The 16,759-nt window shown below is 41.4% G+C and overlaps 2 protein-coding genes across 3 annotated transcripts in view; both read right to left on the bottom strand.

Moving 5' to 3' along the window:
* The window catches only part of LOC137421804 (uncharacterized), a 342,299-nt gene that overhangs the window by 99,735 nt on the left and 225,805 nt on the right, over positions 1 to 16,759 (bottom strand). The window lies entirely within an intron of this gene.
* LOC144891033 (uncharacterized) overlaps positions 6,614 to 16,759 on the bottom strand; it is a 38,035-nt gene continuing 27,889 nt past the window's right edge. Inside the window, exons 5-8 of the mRNA XM_078773281.1 lie at positions 10,679 to 10,790; positions 10,031 to 10,570; positions 9,680 to 9,912; positions 6,614 to 7,777 (exon numbers count right to left, since the gene is read on the bottom strand). Of these exons, the coding sequence (XP_078629407.1) occupies positions 7,766 to 7,777; positions 9,680 to 9,912; positions 10,031 to 10,570; positions 10,679 to 10,790 (897 nt within the window). The 3' untranslated portion in view covers positions 6,614 to 7,765. The remainder of the gene's footprint in view (positions 7,778 to 9,679; positions 9,913 to 10,030; positions 10,571 to 10,678; positions 10,791 to 16,759) is intronic.

A 16,759-nucleotide genomic window follows, 5' to 3' on the forward strand; every position in this document is an offset into this window, starting at 1 on the left:
GATGGCGGCCGCAACCCTGTACAGAAAGACCACCCGTCCAAAGGCCAATTTTTCCATCTCCCTTGAGCGGTCGTTCGACACAGGTTTGACTGTACTTACATTATTTGCTAACTGCTAATTGATATCCACAAAAATATGCACTCGTATGTTGTTTTGTACGCAGCCTATGCCTGCTGGTTGCATCATTTTTAGCTGTGCCACTGATGCAGTGCCCCTGTTACCAGTGATCTGGTGCTCATTTTGATGACTTTGGAAGGATGGCAGGCTGAGTAAACCCACCGGGTGGTATTTTAATGGCATGACATGGGTTCGAACTCAAGAAACCTAAGATCTGAAGTCAGCCGCCTGAATCGTCAATCCAACACCTGACCAACATGGTTGCAGGTAAAATGTATGGTCACATGACAAACATTCCAATAAAACAAGAGCAAACAGACTGAAATATTATGACGAAAAAAAGGAATGAAAGAGTTAAACATTCTGATGTTTATATTTTGAATTTATTGAACCTTTGTGAAATGATTGATAAATGTGAGCTTTTCGTTTGTTGACAAACGTATATTTTTGATGCGAATCGTCGTTTTTGAGATTTGACAACATAATTGCATTTTGCAAACCACAAAAACACTGATTCATGTTTTTACTGTTTTGCTCATGTTAGATGTTGTTAGTGATCAAGAAAAACTGTAAAAATATGATACTGTTTCCTTTTACTTGTTTATTCAAAACTAACCGAATAGAGGATTCTATACCCACAAATAATATTTCATGAAAATGAACTTTGACTCCATCCATATTCTCCACATTTCCATTTGTTCTAAAATTTTAGTGAAAAGTTTGATTTCCTGTGGCATTTTGCTTGTAAAGTTTGATCAATTTAGATTGATATAAAAAGGAAGATTAAGCCAATATGTTATTGCCATATCAGTGGTGGAAGCTCAAACATTATTTTAAAACGATGAGTAAACTTTTGTAGGTCACACGTGGATTATGGGGGAGGGGCAATGCCCCTACCCCCAAAACAGGGTTCCTTTTTTTTTTCTTTTTTTTTTCGTCGTTGCAGCCCGTGCACATGCGCAGCAGGATTCGGGGTTTAGTGTGTGTGTGTGTATGTGTATGTGTGTGTGTGTGTGTGTGTGTGTGTGTGTGTGTGTGTGTGTGTGTTTGTAGTTCAAGAATACCTAAATTGTCCCCCGCATTTGCTCAGAATTAGTGGTGGTTTCCAGAGATAATGGGAAATTTTAAAGTATTTTATAAATAGACGAACTAAAGTACCCATCCCCAGTGATTGGAAAAGGCTAGCCATTGTGGTGGCAAGAATAACCATAAAACGTGACAGTCAGGCAGGGACATTCAATCCATCCTGTAGCACAACTTCACCAAAGGTGGCACTATTCAAACCAACAGCAAAAGCGTAAAAAGTATACCCCATCATTTTCCTTGAGGCAGAAGGAGCCGGAAACATGCATAAACCAGGAAGGTACAACATTTTACCTATGTGCCAAATTTGGTCCAAATCCATCCAGAAGTGTAAGAGTGTATATGTAACATACAGATACAGACAGACAGATCGATATTTCCAGTTATAGATAATTTTTTCTTGAGACAATCTTTGCTGTTATTCACTCATGGCCAAAAATATTGGCACCCTTGCACTTTTTTCAAATAATGCACCATTTCTTCCAGGAAATTGTTGAAATTAAAAAATATTTTGGTATCCACATATGGATTTCTTTCGTTTGCAGTGGAACAAAACAGAAAATGTTAAAAAATTACTAAATCTTATTCCTCACAGAAATACTAAAATCGCCCGGACAATATTATTGGCACCTTCTTGAAGTTGTAAGAAATAATTAGATTTCAAGCAGGTGATTCTCCTTTACTTTCGGAATTGAACACACCTGTGGTGAGTTGCAGGAGCCTGAAATATAAAAATTACTCATTCAACCAGTTTGAATGGAGGAAAGGAGTCATTCTGCTGTTTTGTATCACTGTGTGTATCGCAATGACCATGGAGAAAAAAAAAGAAAACCAGAGAATTGTCTGAGGAGGTCAGACACAAGATTGTAGCCAAGCATGGACAATTTCAAGACAACAGGTCCATCTCCAGAGACATTGATGTTCCTGTGTCCACCGTACGCAATGTTATCAGGAGGTTTAAGGCCCATGGCACTGTAGCCAACCACCCAGGACGTGGCCGCAAGAGAAAACTTGATCGAAGATTGCAGCAAAGGATTGTTTGAATGGTGGAGAAAGCACCTCGATCAACTGCCAAACAGATTCAAGCTGACGTTCAGACACAAGGTACGACAGTTTCAACTCACACCATCCGTCGCCAACTCAATGAAAGGGGGTTCTATGGTAGGAGACGCAGGAGGACCCCACTGCTGTGAGAGAGACATAAGAAAGCCCGACTGGAGTTTTCCAAAACACACCTGAACAAGCCAAAATCCTGGGAGAATGCCCTGAAGACAGATGAGACCAAGTTAGAGCTTTTTTCTAAAGCACATCATCTCTATGTTTATAGAAAACAAAATGAAGCCTTCAAAGAAAAGAACACCTTCCCAACAGTCAAACATGGAGGAGGTTCAGTGATGTTTTGGCGTTGCTGTGGTGCCTCTGGAACTGGATGCCTTGAATGTGTGCATGGCATCATGAAATCAGGAGATTACCAAGGCATTTTGGAGTGCAATGTTCAACCTAGTGTCAGAAAGCTGGGTCTCCGTCGAAGGTCATGGGTTTTGCAGGAGGACAATGACCCCAAACACTTCAAAAGCACCCAGGAATGGTTCAAGACAAAACGCTGGACTGTTCTGAAGTGGCCAGCAATGAGTCCAGATCTAAATTCCATTGATCACCTGTGAGGAGATCTGAAAACAGTAGTTGGGAGGAGGCATCCTTCAAATATGGGAGAACTGGAGCAGTTTGCACAAGATGAGTGGGCAAACTGCCAGTAGAGAGGTGTAGGAAGGTCATTCATGGCTATACAAAGCACTTGGCTGCAGTTATTTTGTCCAAAGTCGAATACCAAATATTAAGTCGAGGGTGTGAATAATTTTGTGAATGGCATTTCTTTTTATTTTCTGATTTAAAAGGATATATTAAGTTCTGAATCAAAAACAAAGATTCTGTAATATTAACAGGGAAATAAAGAATTGTGGAGACCAAATACTTTTGTCAATTTCAACTTGTTTTTTCGAGAAGATTGTGAGTTATTTGAAAAAAGTGCAAGGGTGCCAATATTTTTGGCCATGACTGCATGTCTCGTTGAAATGTTGTTTTTTGTTTTTTTTGTATATACTGAATCGAGGCTCGTGAAAGAGCTAACATTTATTTCACAACCAAATCAACCAGACAAACAAAATATATAAAAAGAGGGAGCGGAAGACAAGATGGGGAGAGAAGGGGAAGCACACAAACACAACATTTGAGAGCAGGGAGAAGTGTGGGAGGGAGAGGGCTTGGGGGGAGGAGGCGTGGGAAGGGGAGGGGGAGAGGTATAAAACACAAGGAGACCAAGGACTTCCAGGACAGAAGTTGGTATTTCAAAAAATTGTAGGATTTAGGGTGAAATTAGCGGGGGTAGAAAAGATCAAGGTTTTGGATGGGGGAAGATAAGAGATGGTGGTGAACAGCTGTTTTAAAGACCTGGAGGGTGGAGTGGGATTGAAGAGAGTGAGGGAGTTTGTTCCAGAGGCGGGAGAAAAGAGGAATGAAGGAGTGAAGGTGAGCAGAAAGTCTTGATTTTGGCAGTTTAACCATAAGATGGTTGCAGGCAGATCTTGTGCGACCTGTAGGAATATTTGGGGGACAGAGCCCAGAGAGAGCTGGGGGGGCAAGGCCAGAGAGGAGTCGGTAGAAGACGGAAAGACCACCAACCTGCCTGCGGTGAGTGAGTGAAAGGCCCTTGGAGTTAGCTTCATCGCGGGAGATTCCAATGATTCTGAACGCTTTGGTTTCAACAGCGTGAAGACGAGCTAGGTGTGAGGCGGGAGCACCAGACCAGAGGGGAGAGCAGTATTCCATAGAGCTGCGTATGAAAGCCTTGTAAGTGGTGAAGAGCTCAGGTGTGCCAAGGAAAGACTTCGCACGACGGAGGATGCCCAGTCGGCGACTGGCTTTGGAGGTCAGATTTGAAATGTGGTTTTCCCAGGAAAGATCATGGCAGATAGTGAGACCCAAAATCTTGAGTGACAGAACTTCTTGGAGAGGATTATTCAGAAAGTGGATGGGAGGGTTGCCCCGTCGGTCTTTTCGGAGAGACATCGTAAGAGTGTGAGATTTGTCAGGATTGAAAGACATGTTCCACTTGTTTGCCCAGTCTGTGATTTTGTCCAGGTCTGCAGAGAGTGAGGAGGCTGCAGACTGCCGATCTGAGGGATGAGGAATGGAGCGACAGAGAGTAGAGTCGTCAGCAAAGAGATAGAGAGGATTTTCAAGAGAGTCAGAGAGATCATTGATGAAGACCAGAAAAAGCACAGGGCCCAGAACACTGCCTTGGGGAACTCCAGCCTGAACAGGAAGAGGAGATGAGAGAAACCCATTCAGGGCCACACGTTGACTACGACTAGAGAGGAAGTCCGCCAGTTTACATAATTTACAAATTTAATTTTAGTAATTTTAGTAATTCAGTTTTACATAATTTACAAAATTACATAATTTACATAATTTACCAGCGAAATTTACATAATTGTTGGTTTGGTGCCTTTTTTATTCGCCTTTTAAAGTCATTATGTCCATATATATATCCCATAATCCTGTTTGTTGTATCGCCTTGTATCCCTCCGAATCTCGCACCATTTTGTGTCATCTCCGTCATCTCACGCGCGCCAAGCACAAAAGTTCTGAATCTTCACGAATCACAAAAGTTGTCCTGCTCGAATCACGAACCTCAACCTCCTCTGCCAAAGCCTGATCTAATTCCCCTTTTAATTTCCTGTCCCATTTGAATAAGTCTTTTAGGGCTACGTTATAAATACTAAACTCTCGCGTTCCGGCTCTATAAACAATCCATCTGTCAACTCGGTCTCCTGCTATGGTTTGCTTTTATTTTTACTCTAGATACCATGGTTTTTTTTACCTTAATAGTGGGTTATCCGGTACCCCTTCTGCTTTACCCCTGGCCTGAATGGTCGTTATCATGTGCAGTGTGTCCTGCACGCATGCCACATCCCCGATGCTTCACCGATACACATGTCAAATCTTCCATAAAGTCATGTCTGCCCATCCCTTGGCTCCGCCAGTCCAGCCCACATGTTATTACTCATACAGCCTTTATGTCTGCCTTTACGTCTGTCCATCCCGTATACATTTTTAACACCGGAGGTGGATGGAGGTTATATGTTTTCACCCCTGTCTGTTCCTTTGTTTGTTTGTGAACAAGATATCTCAAAAGGTTATGGATGGATTTGGACGGAATTTGGCAGAGAGGTAGTGTATGTGACAAGGACGAAGTGATTAGATTTTGATGAAGATCCGGATTCGGATAGTATAATTTTAAAAATGATTCTTCACCATTGGGACATAGGGCTAAAAACGATAAATAGCAGGATATCTCAAAGCTGTGGACGGATTCGACCGAAACTTGGTGGACAGATTGTGTGTGACAAGGACTAAGCGATTCGATTTTGGTGAAGATCTGAATATGGATTCGGATACGATAATTATTTAATTTTCAAATGATTCCTGACCATTGAGAGATCGGGCGCAAAGCGCTATATTTAACATATTTTAAAAAATTATGGACGAGTTATGACTAAACTTGGTGGATGAGTTGGTGAGGTGATAAGAACAAGCCGATTCGATTTTGGTTCAGGTCCGAATCCGGCCCATCAGTGGGATACAAAACAAACTGTTCAGCCTGGCACAGGTATTCTGTCCACAGAGTGCCATTCTAGTTTCCTCCATGCCAGCCTGCCCCACGCACTTAGCCCTTCTCCTCCTTTGTTTCCGCCAGTCCCGCATCCAGCCTGGTCATCCATTCCTTTTTCTCTTGTTTCAGTATTAACCGCCCAAGAATTACCTTTAATTGTTCCATTAAAACCTCATGGTCATGCCCGTTTTGATTAGACGCACTCAAAATTGGAATGTACGCCATTAACTGTTGTGATGTCACACGTCAGGAAATGATAGTGTTTTCCCATTTAAATAGTATATATTTTAAATAGTGACGTTAAATTCCACACATATTCTTTATCTAAACGTATCGAAATGTGTAAACAAAAAAAAATCTATCTTTGTCATTAAGGCCCTTCTGATTATGGGCCTGGCGCCAAAATGACATTGGAGCCATTGTGAATCCGGCCCTGATCGTACATCTTCCGATAACATGTCTCATACTAAACAAGGTTTATTAAATAACGTCCATGTTTCTGGTCCCATCCTCGTGAGGAACAAGTTCATTTTCCTCTTGCCAACAACGCCAATGGCCGTCACAAATGTGTTTCCCGATCCGCATTGTTATTGAAACACTCCACTGGAAAAATACAGCAATGCTGGAAAATATCCCGCAGATTACTGAGTTTGTTGAGAAGCTCTTCACCACAATGTTGTTTAATGGAGAGGCAATGCAGCAAACAAATTCCAGTATAATTATGAAGAAGAAGATGCAACATTGTCAGTGGGCAGGTATCTCTGCCAGTCCCTTTATTGCCCACGTGCAGAGTACAATACCGTAAATTCCCCATTTATGCGAAAATACCAAATCCCAATATAAAAATCTCGAACTTTCCCATAAACTCAACTGAAAGGTGCAATGTTTATCTTTAAGAATTCATTTGTAATGGTGAATAGCAAGTACCAAAAAGCAGTCTATCTTTCAAACATGCAGACCTGTAGATTTAGTGAAAAATAAATCAAGTGATTCAGTAGTTCTGCAAATGCATAAAGTTCAAAAATGTTACAAATAAGTTTGAGAATTGTCCCTTCGAAATAAACCACCACAAATTGTCCCAGTTGCTTAATGGTATGGGGTCACCTGGACTCAGGAGAAGGAGGAGGAGAAAGAGGAACCTTTTTGGTCATTCAACTATCAACTCATTTGGAGAGAAAGAATGAAAATCTTAATTGGTGGAAGTTTGGAGAAGGTTATCTTTTCGACACTTAATAAAACACTTAATAAAACTTAGACAATGCAATATTACTCGATTTTATCAAGGCCAGTGTGAGTTAGTGTGGGTGGACAATTCCAATTGTAGGTTTATCGACTAAGTGTTGATAAAGGTGTGGTAATCGCCCTGGAATGGATGCGAAGTAAAGCCGATGTTTCCCACATCAACACTTCCTCTGTGGAAGAGTGTTATGATGGTGGAAAGGGGAATTGTAACTGTTGTTGAGCTGGCTGAAAGTTTGAAGGGGCTCAGTCAGATCAGGAATGAAGGATCAAAAGGTGATTACATCGGTGATGAGGGATTAAGAGTTACGGGAGGTGATTCGTGAACGAAGGGTTGTTTTGGGGTTGAGGAGAAGAATAACGAGTCACATCCTTGTGCACCAGGTACTGAATGTTCCTTGACATACACTGTGACATGCATTGTACAGAATTATTGTTATGCGAAACAGACATTCCTGGTTCCAGTCTGCAAAGTCAGGTTTGATGATAGAAAGGTTCTTGTGGAAACAAGTTCCAGGTCTAAGGCTAGATTGGTTCTTATATAATAATTCATTGTTGAAGTCAGTTCATAAATTTCACCCTCACATAATTCCTGTTATCTCACATAATCCGTGACAGGAGAAGCCGATGCAGCATTCGAAACTTCTAACGTTCTTATGTTGGAGCCTGAAAAAAAAAACTATTTTAGACTTGATACTGGAGATATACCAACAGCTACTCGATCAGGGAAACAAAAACAAAACATCTGAACATGCCTATTGAGCATTACCTTGTGGAATGGGGGTTTTCACTTCAACAATCATCACATTTCCCATTTATATATTTTGCAAGAATTGTTTTTCCTTCCATCATTTTTGTGGGAAGCTGTTTTGAGTTTGCCGACACACACATTATACAATGATAATGTTATAGTTGAGGTCAAATGTATATAAAATGATGAACAATTAAAACTGTCATGTACCCAGCTTCCATTGCTTTTCTAAAAAATCTCCATAATCACTTCCAGCCATGTAATCTCTGGGTTCGTCTCTTTGTTGTTACTCCCACACCCCACTGGAGAGTAACTTTGGCCCATAAGCTTGGCTCAGAATTAATCCTGGACATGTGCGAATCCAATGTAAGATTAGTGTCTGGAGGCTTCAAAAAGGGTCGTGTCATGTTGAACTGGGTTGAAAGTTCTGGGAGATGTGACTGTGATTTGCACCTCTACATCTTCACCTCATCACTTCCCCGACGGGGGACCTAGGCGTAACGCTTGTTCTAAACTAATTTATTCCTAGACCATGCTCAAGAAATTATCTTGATCGGATGAAGTTTTGTACTAGTCGAATTATGACGTCATAATGGAGGCACCTATGACATCACCATTAACATTTATTAACATCTACATTTATTCCCATATTTTATTCCCCATCTCATCTCATCTCATGTGACTGTGAAACTGGGAGATGGTGTGAAAGAGCGGCATAGCAGGATTTTAGGACCCGTGAGCTGATGCCGTCTGGTCCAGTTGCAGAATCAGAGTCGTGGATTGACAGAGATTTCTCCACCTTGTCAGGAGAGAAGGACACAGATTCCAGGAGCAGTTGGGTACGACTGGGTACGGTGGGCACAGAGACTGGTTTGGGACACAATATTTTGAGGCAAACACAGAGTTCTTCGACTTTGTCGATTTAGGCATAAAAATTAGGTCCTCAGGTGCTTGGTGTGCTTTTGAACATCAAATTAAACAAAACAGTTGGGACCTTTGAACAAGTGGCTGAATAATTCCTTCTCACAACTCATATATGTACAGGGCGATTTTTTTCATTTGTGAACCATAAATGATTCCCATACACTAAAAACTATATCTGTTCGGAACCTAATATTTTGCGTAAATGTAGGCTAATGTTACAGAAAGACCTGACATGATCCACACACTTGATTACCTGAAATGAAGTGTTGAGAGTGTCCACCACCATGTTGGAGGCACAAATTGATTATTCGCAGCATGCGCTCTGACACGAAGTGGAGCATTTCTTGGGAAATAACCTTTTAACTTTCACGCAGATTGTTTCTCTGAATTGCTTCACCAGTTTCCATATCGCTGATTTTGAAGGTTTTATAAAACAACCAAAGCGACTTTTAAATGTAATTTGACATTCCCTAAAGGGTACATTCTTGATGTAATGTTCGATGAGAAACACGTGTTCGTCCACAGTGAGCGCCATGGCATGACGGAGTGAAAACCGTTAAACGGCACTGCCGGGTCACGTGGTAACCACGTGATACCTCAAATCTCTCAGGATCATGTTACGTCCTTCTGTAACATGAGGCCACATTTATATTAGGTTCCCAACAGATATACTTTCTAGTGTATGTGGATTATTTATGGTTCTCAAAGAAAAAAAAAAAAAATCACCCTGTACTAATAAATACCAATTTTTTTCTCCAGCACATAAATATCTTTCAAGTTGATCAACATTCTTGAATCAATAATATATCTGCACAACAACAAATTACAAGCCGAATCCTGCTGATTACAGTCTAAACGATTGATGCCATTTCACTTAGTGATGAAAATCTTACTGTTTCAACGTTGTCATGATGTCCAGGAGTATTCGGCATTGACATGATTTCTTTTGCAACTTGTTTCACGGCATCCTCATTCTGCTTGCAGTCGTACGTGCCGTCTGATTCGAAGAAGAAGCAATCCACCACTGCACGGACATTGCTTTGTGCAACGTGTGCGGCGCTGTGAGGATTTGCCAAGTTCGTTTTCTTATGAAAGTGATTCATCACAATCAATATCACAGGCTCGTCTGGAAGCAAAAGAGACACAAAAGATCAAAAATGAAAGAGCTCGTGTAAATTTTGAACACATTTGTGCAAAGCTCGTGATGTTTTGCAAGAGGAATGGCGGAAAGTTTACTTTGTTACCTCCAATGCGTCGGAGCGCAGCTTGAGCATCAGTTCCCACACGAGTAGAGTTAACACAGAAAAGGAGAAGCTGTTTATTATCAGCAATGGGGGTTCCTCTTGTATTATCAGCAATGGGGGTGCCTCCTGTATTATCAGCAATGGGGGTTCCTCCTGTATTATCAGCATTGGGGGTTCCTCCTGTATTATCAGCAATGGGGGTTCCTCCTGTATTATCAGCATTGGGGGTTCCTCCTGTATTATCAGCATTGGGGGTTCCTCCTGTATTATCAGCATTGGGGGTTCCTCCTGTATTATCAGCATTGGGGGTTCCTCCTGTATTATCAGCATTGGGGGTTCCTCCTGTATTATCAGCATTGGGGGTTCCTCCTGTATTATCAGCATTGGGGGTTCCTCCTGTATTATCAGCATTGGGGGTTCCTCCTGTATAAGCCTCGAAATGCAAATCCACATTTGTCTTGTGAAAATACGATTTCAACTTCGACAAAAAGCCTTGTTCTGCTCCCATTGAATGTCCATACGTGTCGTACTGCAAGAAAACTAAACAGAGGAGAAAAAAATAGTTTATTCAAGGAGTTAACTTTTCGATGGTAATTTGAAATCTCATATTAGTGTTCACCACAAGATAACACAAACGAAGCACAATACCTGATTGCCGAGTTTTCTTTTCACGAGAAGGTGATTTTGCATCCTTTTCACCAGAAGGTGATTTTGCATTCTTTTCACCAGAAGGTGAAATTGATGGTGTAGTCTCCAACGCCTGAACAGAAAAAATATATAAATGATAAAGTAAACCAATCCGTTATGTAATGACATGACACCACCAAACGTCAAGGTAAGGTCCAGTCGTCAAGGTAAGGTCCGGTCACGTGACTCACACAGTTGTTAGCCATAGGTGTGAAACCTTATGAGGAGGATATTCTTCCCAATTACAGGTGGTTTCATGTCAGTAAACTCCATAATAAGATACTTGATCTTCAATGATTACTGGGAAACTATTAATGATTTAGTGGGTGTAGCATGGAAGGGGCTTCTTCAGTAACTTGTTATTATTTGGAATAAAACGAACAAGAGCAGCACCCATTACTGTTCGGCCTTGCAAAGCATCTTGGTTGTTGTTCATTTGGTGTCTAATGTTGTGTGTAGACTGGGTGCAGGACGGTCAACTTGATGCAAAGGCTTCATAAACGGCAACTTGATGCAAAGGCTTCATCAACAGTGACTTGATGCAAAGGCTTCATAAACAGCAACTTGATGCAAAGGCTTCATAAACAGTGACTTGATGCAAAGGCTTCATCAACAGCAACTTGATGTAAAGGTTTCATCAACAGCAACTTATGGCAAAGGTTTCATCAACAGCAACTTGATGCAAAGGCTTCATCAACAGCAGCTTGATGCAAAGGTTTCATCAACAGCAACTTGATGCAAAGGCTTCATCAACAGCAACTTGATGCAAAGGCTTCATCAACAGCAACTTGATGCAAAGGCTTCATCAAAAGCAACTTGATGCAAAGGTTTCATCAACAGCAACTTGATGCAAAGGTTTCATCAACAGCAACTTGATGCAAAGGCTTCATCAACAGCAACTTGATGCAAAGGCTTCATCAAAAGCAACTTGATGCAAAGGTTTCATCAACAGCAACTTGATGCAAAGGTTTCATCAACAGCAACTTGATGCAAAGGTTTCATCAACAGCAACTTGATGCAAAGGCTTCATCAACAGCAACTTGATGCAAAGGCTTCATCAACAGCAACTTGATGCAAAGGCTTCATCAACAGCAACTTGATGCAAAGGCTTCATCAACAGCAACTTGATGCAAAGGTTTCATCAACAGCAGCTTGTTGCAAAGGCTTCATCAACTGCAACTTGATGCAAAGGCTTCATCAACAGCAGCTTGATGCAAAGGTTTCATCAACAGCAACTTGATGCAAAGGCTTCATCAACAGCAACTTGATGCAAAGGCTTCATCAACAGCAACTTGATGCAAAGGTTTTATCAACAGCAACTTGATGCAAAGGTTTCATCAACAGCAACTTGATGCAAAGGTTTCATCAACAGCAACTTGATGCAAAGGCTTCATCAACAGCAACTTGATGCAAAGGCTTCATCAACAGCAACTTGATGCAAAGGCTTCATCAACAGCAACTTGACGCAAAGGCTTCATCAACAGCAACTTGATGCAAAGGCTTCATCAACAGCAACTTGATGCAAAGGCTTCATCAACAGCAACTTGATGCAAAGGTTTCATCAACAGCAGCTTGTTGCAAAGGCTTCATCAACTGCAACTTGATGCAAAGGCTTCATCAACAGCAGCTTGATGCAAAGGTTTCATCAACAGCAACTTGATGCAAAGGCTTCATCAACAGCAACTTGATGCAAAGGCTTCATCAACAGCAACTTGATGCAAAGGTTTCATCAATAGCAACTTGATGCAAAGGCTTCATCAACAGCAACTTGATGCAAAGGCTTCATCAACAGCAACTTGATGCAAAGGCTTCATCAACAGCAACTTGATGCAAAGCTTTCATCAACAGCAACTTGATGCAAAGGCTTCATAAACAGCAACTTGATGCAAAGGCTTCATCAACAGCAACTTGATGCAAAGGTTTCATCAACCGCAACTTGATTTAAAGGTTTCATCAACAGCAACTTGATGCAAAGGTTTCATCAACAGCAACTTGATGCAAAGGCTTCATCAACAGCAACTTGATGCAAAGGCTTCATCAACAGCAACTTGACGCAAAGGCTTCATCAACAGCAACTTGATGCAAAGGTTTCATCAACAGCAACTTGATGCAAAGGTTTCATCAAAAGCAACTTGATGCAAAGGCTTCATCAACAGCAACTTGATGCAAAGGTTTCTGAGCTCACAACCTTTTTCTTGTTCTACATCAATGACCTTTCTGTTTCCGATTCCATCCTGCACACAACACTAGATCCACACCTCTGAATGGCAAGGTGGCACCACATCACTGCCTGCAGATCTGTGAAACAAATGTGATTGGTCAGCTACCTGAAACATGTCTTTCAACACAGGAATGTCATAAACTCTCAATCTGTCCTTCAATAAGAATCAGATGTTGAAGTCACTAGTTTACTTCTCTAGCAATCCAGGGAAGAGATGTAATCCCTGGAACTATTTGTTTTCATTGTTTGTCACGTGTCTTTACCTGACCATGTCTGCAACCGTTTATGCGCTACCTGACACCGGTGGTGTTCTTTGCAGAGCCATTTCCGTTCTGATCCAGGTAGACTTCAAAGTGGACAAGACCATCAACAAAATTAGCAATGAATGTGGATCCCCACGTTGGGTTGGTTCAGCTTTTTCACATCTTGCTCACCTGGAGACATCAATTTCAATACCTTTCACATAAATGGGATTTGCTGATAAGATCAATCTGCGGGACTGCTTCTCACCTCCACAGGCAGGATGATGGGGTTATATTTTTCTCCTGCTTCACCTCAAGCCTTGCTCCACACTCACTCTAATCCCTTCCCCCATCACCAAAGATCACGATCACATGCATTCTTACAGAAACCCACACCTGGTTTTCATGCTCAAGTATGGCCTGGATTCTCATCTCCATTCCTTCATCCCTACACTTTCTCATCTGTGTAACCAACTTTGTACATGTTGCCTCAAGACCGTCACAACAGGCATCTGACAGAAATCCATCACCACCTTAGACTTTCTCCCATACCATTACCGATATCTTTGGATCTTGTTGATCTCCTTCTTCCTTCGCTCTTATCCTTCTTTCATTCCTGCCACTCACCTACCCATTTGTAATGTGTATTTGTGTTTTTCTATGCCTGTTCCCCTTTAATCTTCTTGCAATCTGTAAACCCATTGTACTATGTTGCTTTGTTCCTCCATGACCCTTGACTTACAATTAAAATAACCTTTTCAAAGTATGTTACCAAATCACATTGGGATTGGAAAAGTGAGTTATCATCATCACGTGATGTACGAATCATGTGATAAAACCATTTTTCCTTCAATGACTTATCCCTCAACTCGACCACACTTTCCACCCCACTGCCATCAAATCAACCACGCAGTTATAATTTATCAGCAACATTTTCCCAAAAAATAAAAGAGTTTACTCTTTTTAATTTACTGTGATTCTCCATGGGAAACTGGAGTGCAGTGGAACATCCTCTCTCGCAATGATAACACTGAGCAACAACAAATTTGCTACTGAGGTTAAAGTACATGTTTTAGATGAATTAGAGGGTGCTGATTTCGAATTTGAAATCAGAATTAACCCAGTTTGTAAGGATCTTTAGTGACAGAAAAAATTGAAAATCCAATATCACGTATTTTGAATGTTCTTTTTAATATGGTATATACCTCAATATTATAATAATATTATAATGTTATATTTTAATACAGTCAGACCCCGCTAATCGTGGGGGACACATCTCTGCAAAATCTGCAAAGAGCAAAACACCTGAATAGTGGGGCATTGCTTCAATGCAAAAAGGGGGTATGGGTTCCCGAGTCGCCAAAATCCGCGAATAGTGAGGAACAAACCGTGAACAGCGAGGCCAAATCCGCGAATGTTGATGCAAATCCAGAGAATGTCGACGATAATCTGCAAAGGTCAATGAAAGTCCCGGAAATGGTGAGACAAACGCACGAATATCGGCGATAATCCGCGAAGGTCGATGAAAGTCACGGAAATGGCAAGACAAAATCCAAGAAGGTCGACGAAAATGCACGAAGGTCGATGAAAATCCACGAAGGTCGACGAAAATCCACAAAGGTCGATGAAAATCCCACGAATGTATGCCACAGCATTGTTTCAATGGGAAAAAGGGGATACGTTATAGGTTCCCAGCAGTTCCTGATTCACAGAGGAGATTTTTTTAAAGTTTAAAATGTTTTCGACCGCAAATGCACATGATTACAGTTTCACAAAAAATGCTTACAAATAAATAAATAAAACAACACCAGGTACAGTACCATTTCCAATTTATTGAAGGAATGCGCTTACAGTTTATTAAAAGTGCTTAACCATACCGTACCATGAAAGTAAAAAAAACACAACACCATCATGTGCCGTTTAAAATTTTTATTTTACAAACACACGCAACTTTCAGATGATGATAATGATGATGATGGTGATGAATTAAAATCCCATGAATTCCTCAAACTCTGAGGATGAACCAAATGATAGTCCTGCAATGTCGTGCTCTGAGGGAGAGGCAGGACAGGCAGGAGAGGCAGCAGTTGAGGGTGTTGGCGAGGATGCTGGTGAGGACACTGAGTGGGCAGCAGGTGAGGAGGGTGATGGTGGTGTTGAGGTGGAGGGAGCAGGTTGAAAGAAATGGGTAATGGAGAGCTGCCTGACACATTGCTGCAAGTTTTGATGCAGCTCTTTGTAGGGGAGAAGCAAATCATACAAGCCCCTCTTGAACTTGAGGTACCTCTCCATGACTGGGTCAGCATCTTCCAACTTGTCGATAAGTGCCTGCATACCAAGCAGCAACTCCCCCAGGAACTGGACTGTGAGGTTAGACCTCGGCACCTCTTCCTCATCACTGCCTGCCTTATCCTCCTCGGAAACCGTTATAATGGCCTCCAACTTCTCCTCAGTGAGGTTGTCGCCATGTGAGGAAATGAGATCCTCCAACTCCTCAGGTTGCATGTCATCCAATCCTTCCCCTCCCAACTTGCCAAACCGCGCTACACGAAGCACGTTACCTACACAGATCTATCTGGCTCTACATATCACTACCCTACCGACATAACACAGCCCCCTCCCCCCCCCACCCCCCCCCGGAACAGTAGCTCCTGTAAGGTTCACTGCAGGCGCTACCATTCCAGTCTTAACACTTACTGTCTCACACTTAATTAACCTATGAAATAAATCAGGAGGGCTGTGGGAAGTGAGTCGGACTTCCTACCTCTACTCCTTAACATCTAATCCCCTTAACAGTCATGCAAATATGTACAATGATTTCAATTCGTCGTTCCTGCGGAGGGAGGAAACAAACAACACACCAAAATCTACCTTAACTACAAAACTTAACAAACTCACAAAATTCACAACTCTACTAAACATCTGTACATACCCCAGTCTACAGACCGCGTCCCCCGGTGGATGGATTTTAGGATTTTAGGATTTTAGATTTTTTATTTTAGATTTTAGATTTATTTTAGATTTTAGATTTTAGGATTTTAGGATCCCATTTTAGGATTTCTGTGTGGAAAAAGCTAAGATTGAGTAATTTTTCATCTTTTTTTTGTTTTGTTCCACTGCAATCAAAAGAAATACATTTATCGATACCAAAATATTTTTTAATTTCAACTATTTCCTGGAAGAAATGGTGCATTATTTGAAAAAAGTGCAACAACAACATGCATTTTAAGACCATTTTCCCTGCTAGAGCGGGGGTTAGCCCAGTTATTTGCCCAGTTAGCCCAGTTATTTGAAAAAAGTGCAAGGGTGCCAATATTTTTGGTCGTGACTGTACGTCTCTCCTAGATTATGTGGAATGTAAAGCTCTTGAAATTATTGTAATCTAGCAATGAGAACAAAGCACAAGGTCTGTTGCTTTCACATCACAGGCAAGTCTGTGTTCTCTGTCTCCTTTTGCCTCTTCTCCAATATTGCTCCCTCTGCTTTCTAAGTCATCTGACAGACACTCCCCATCTACTCCAGCATGCACACGTTCTTCCAATAACCCCCTCCTTGTTAAACTGTCAAAATGCAGGCACA

This window comes from Myxine glutinosa, chromosome 2 (assembly GCF_964187855.1).
Source record: "Myxine glutinosa chromosome 2, kmMyxGlut1.1, whole genome shotgun sequence".
Taxonomy (NCBI): domain Eukaryota; kingdom Metazoa; phylum Chordata; class Myxini; order Myxiniformes; family Myxinidae; genus Myxine; species Myxine glutinosa.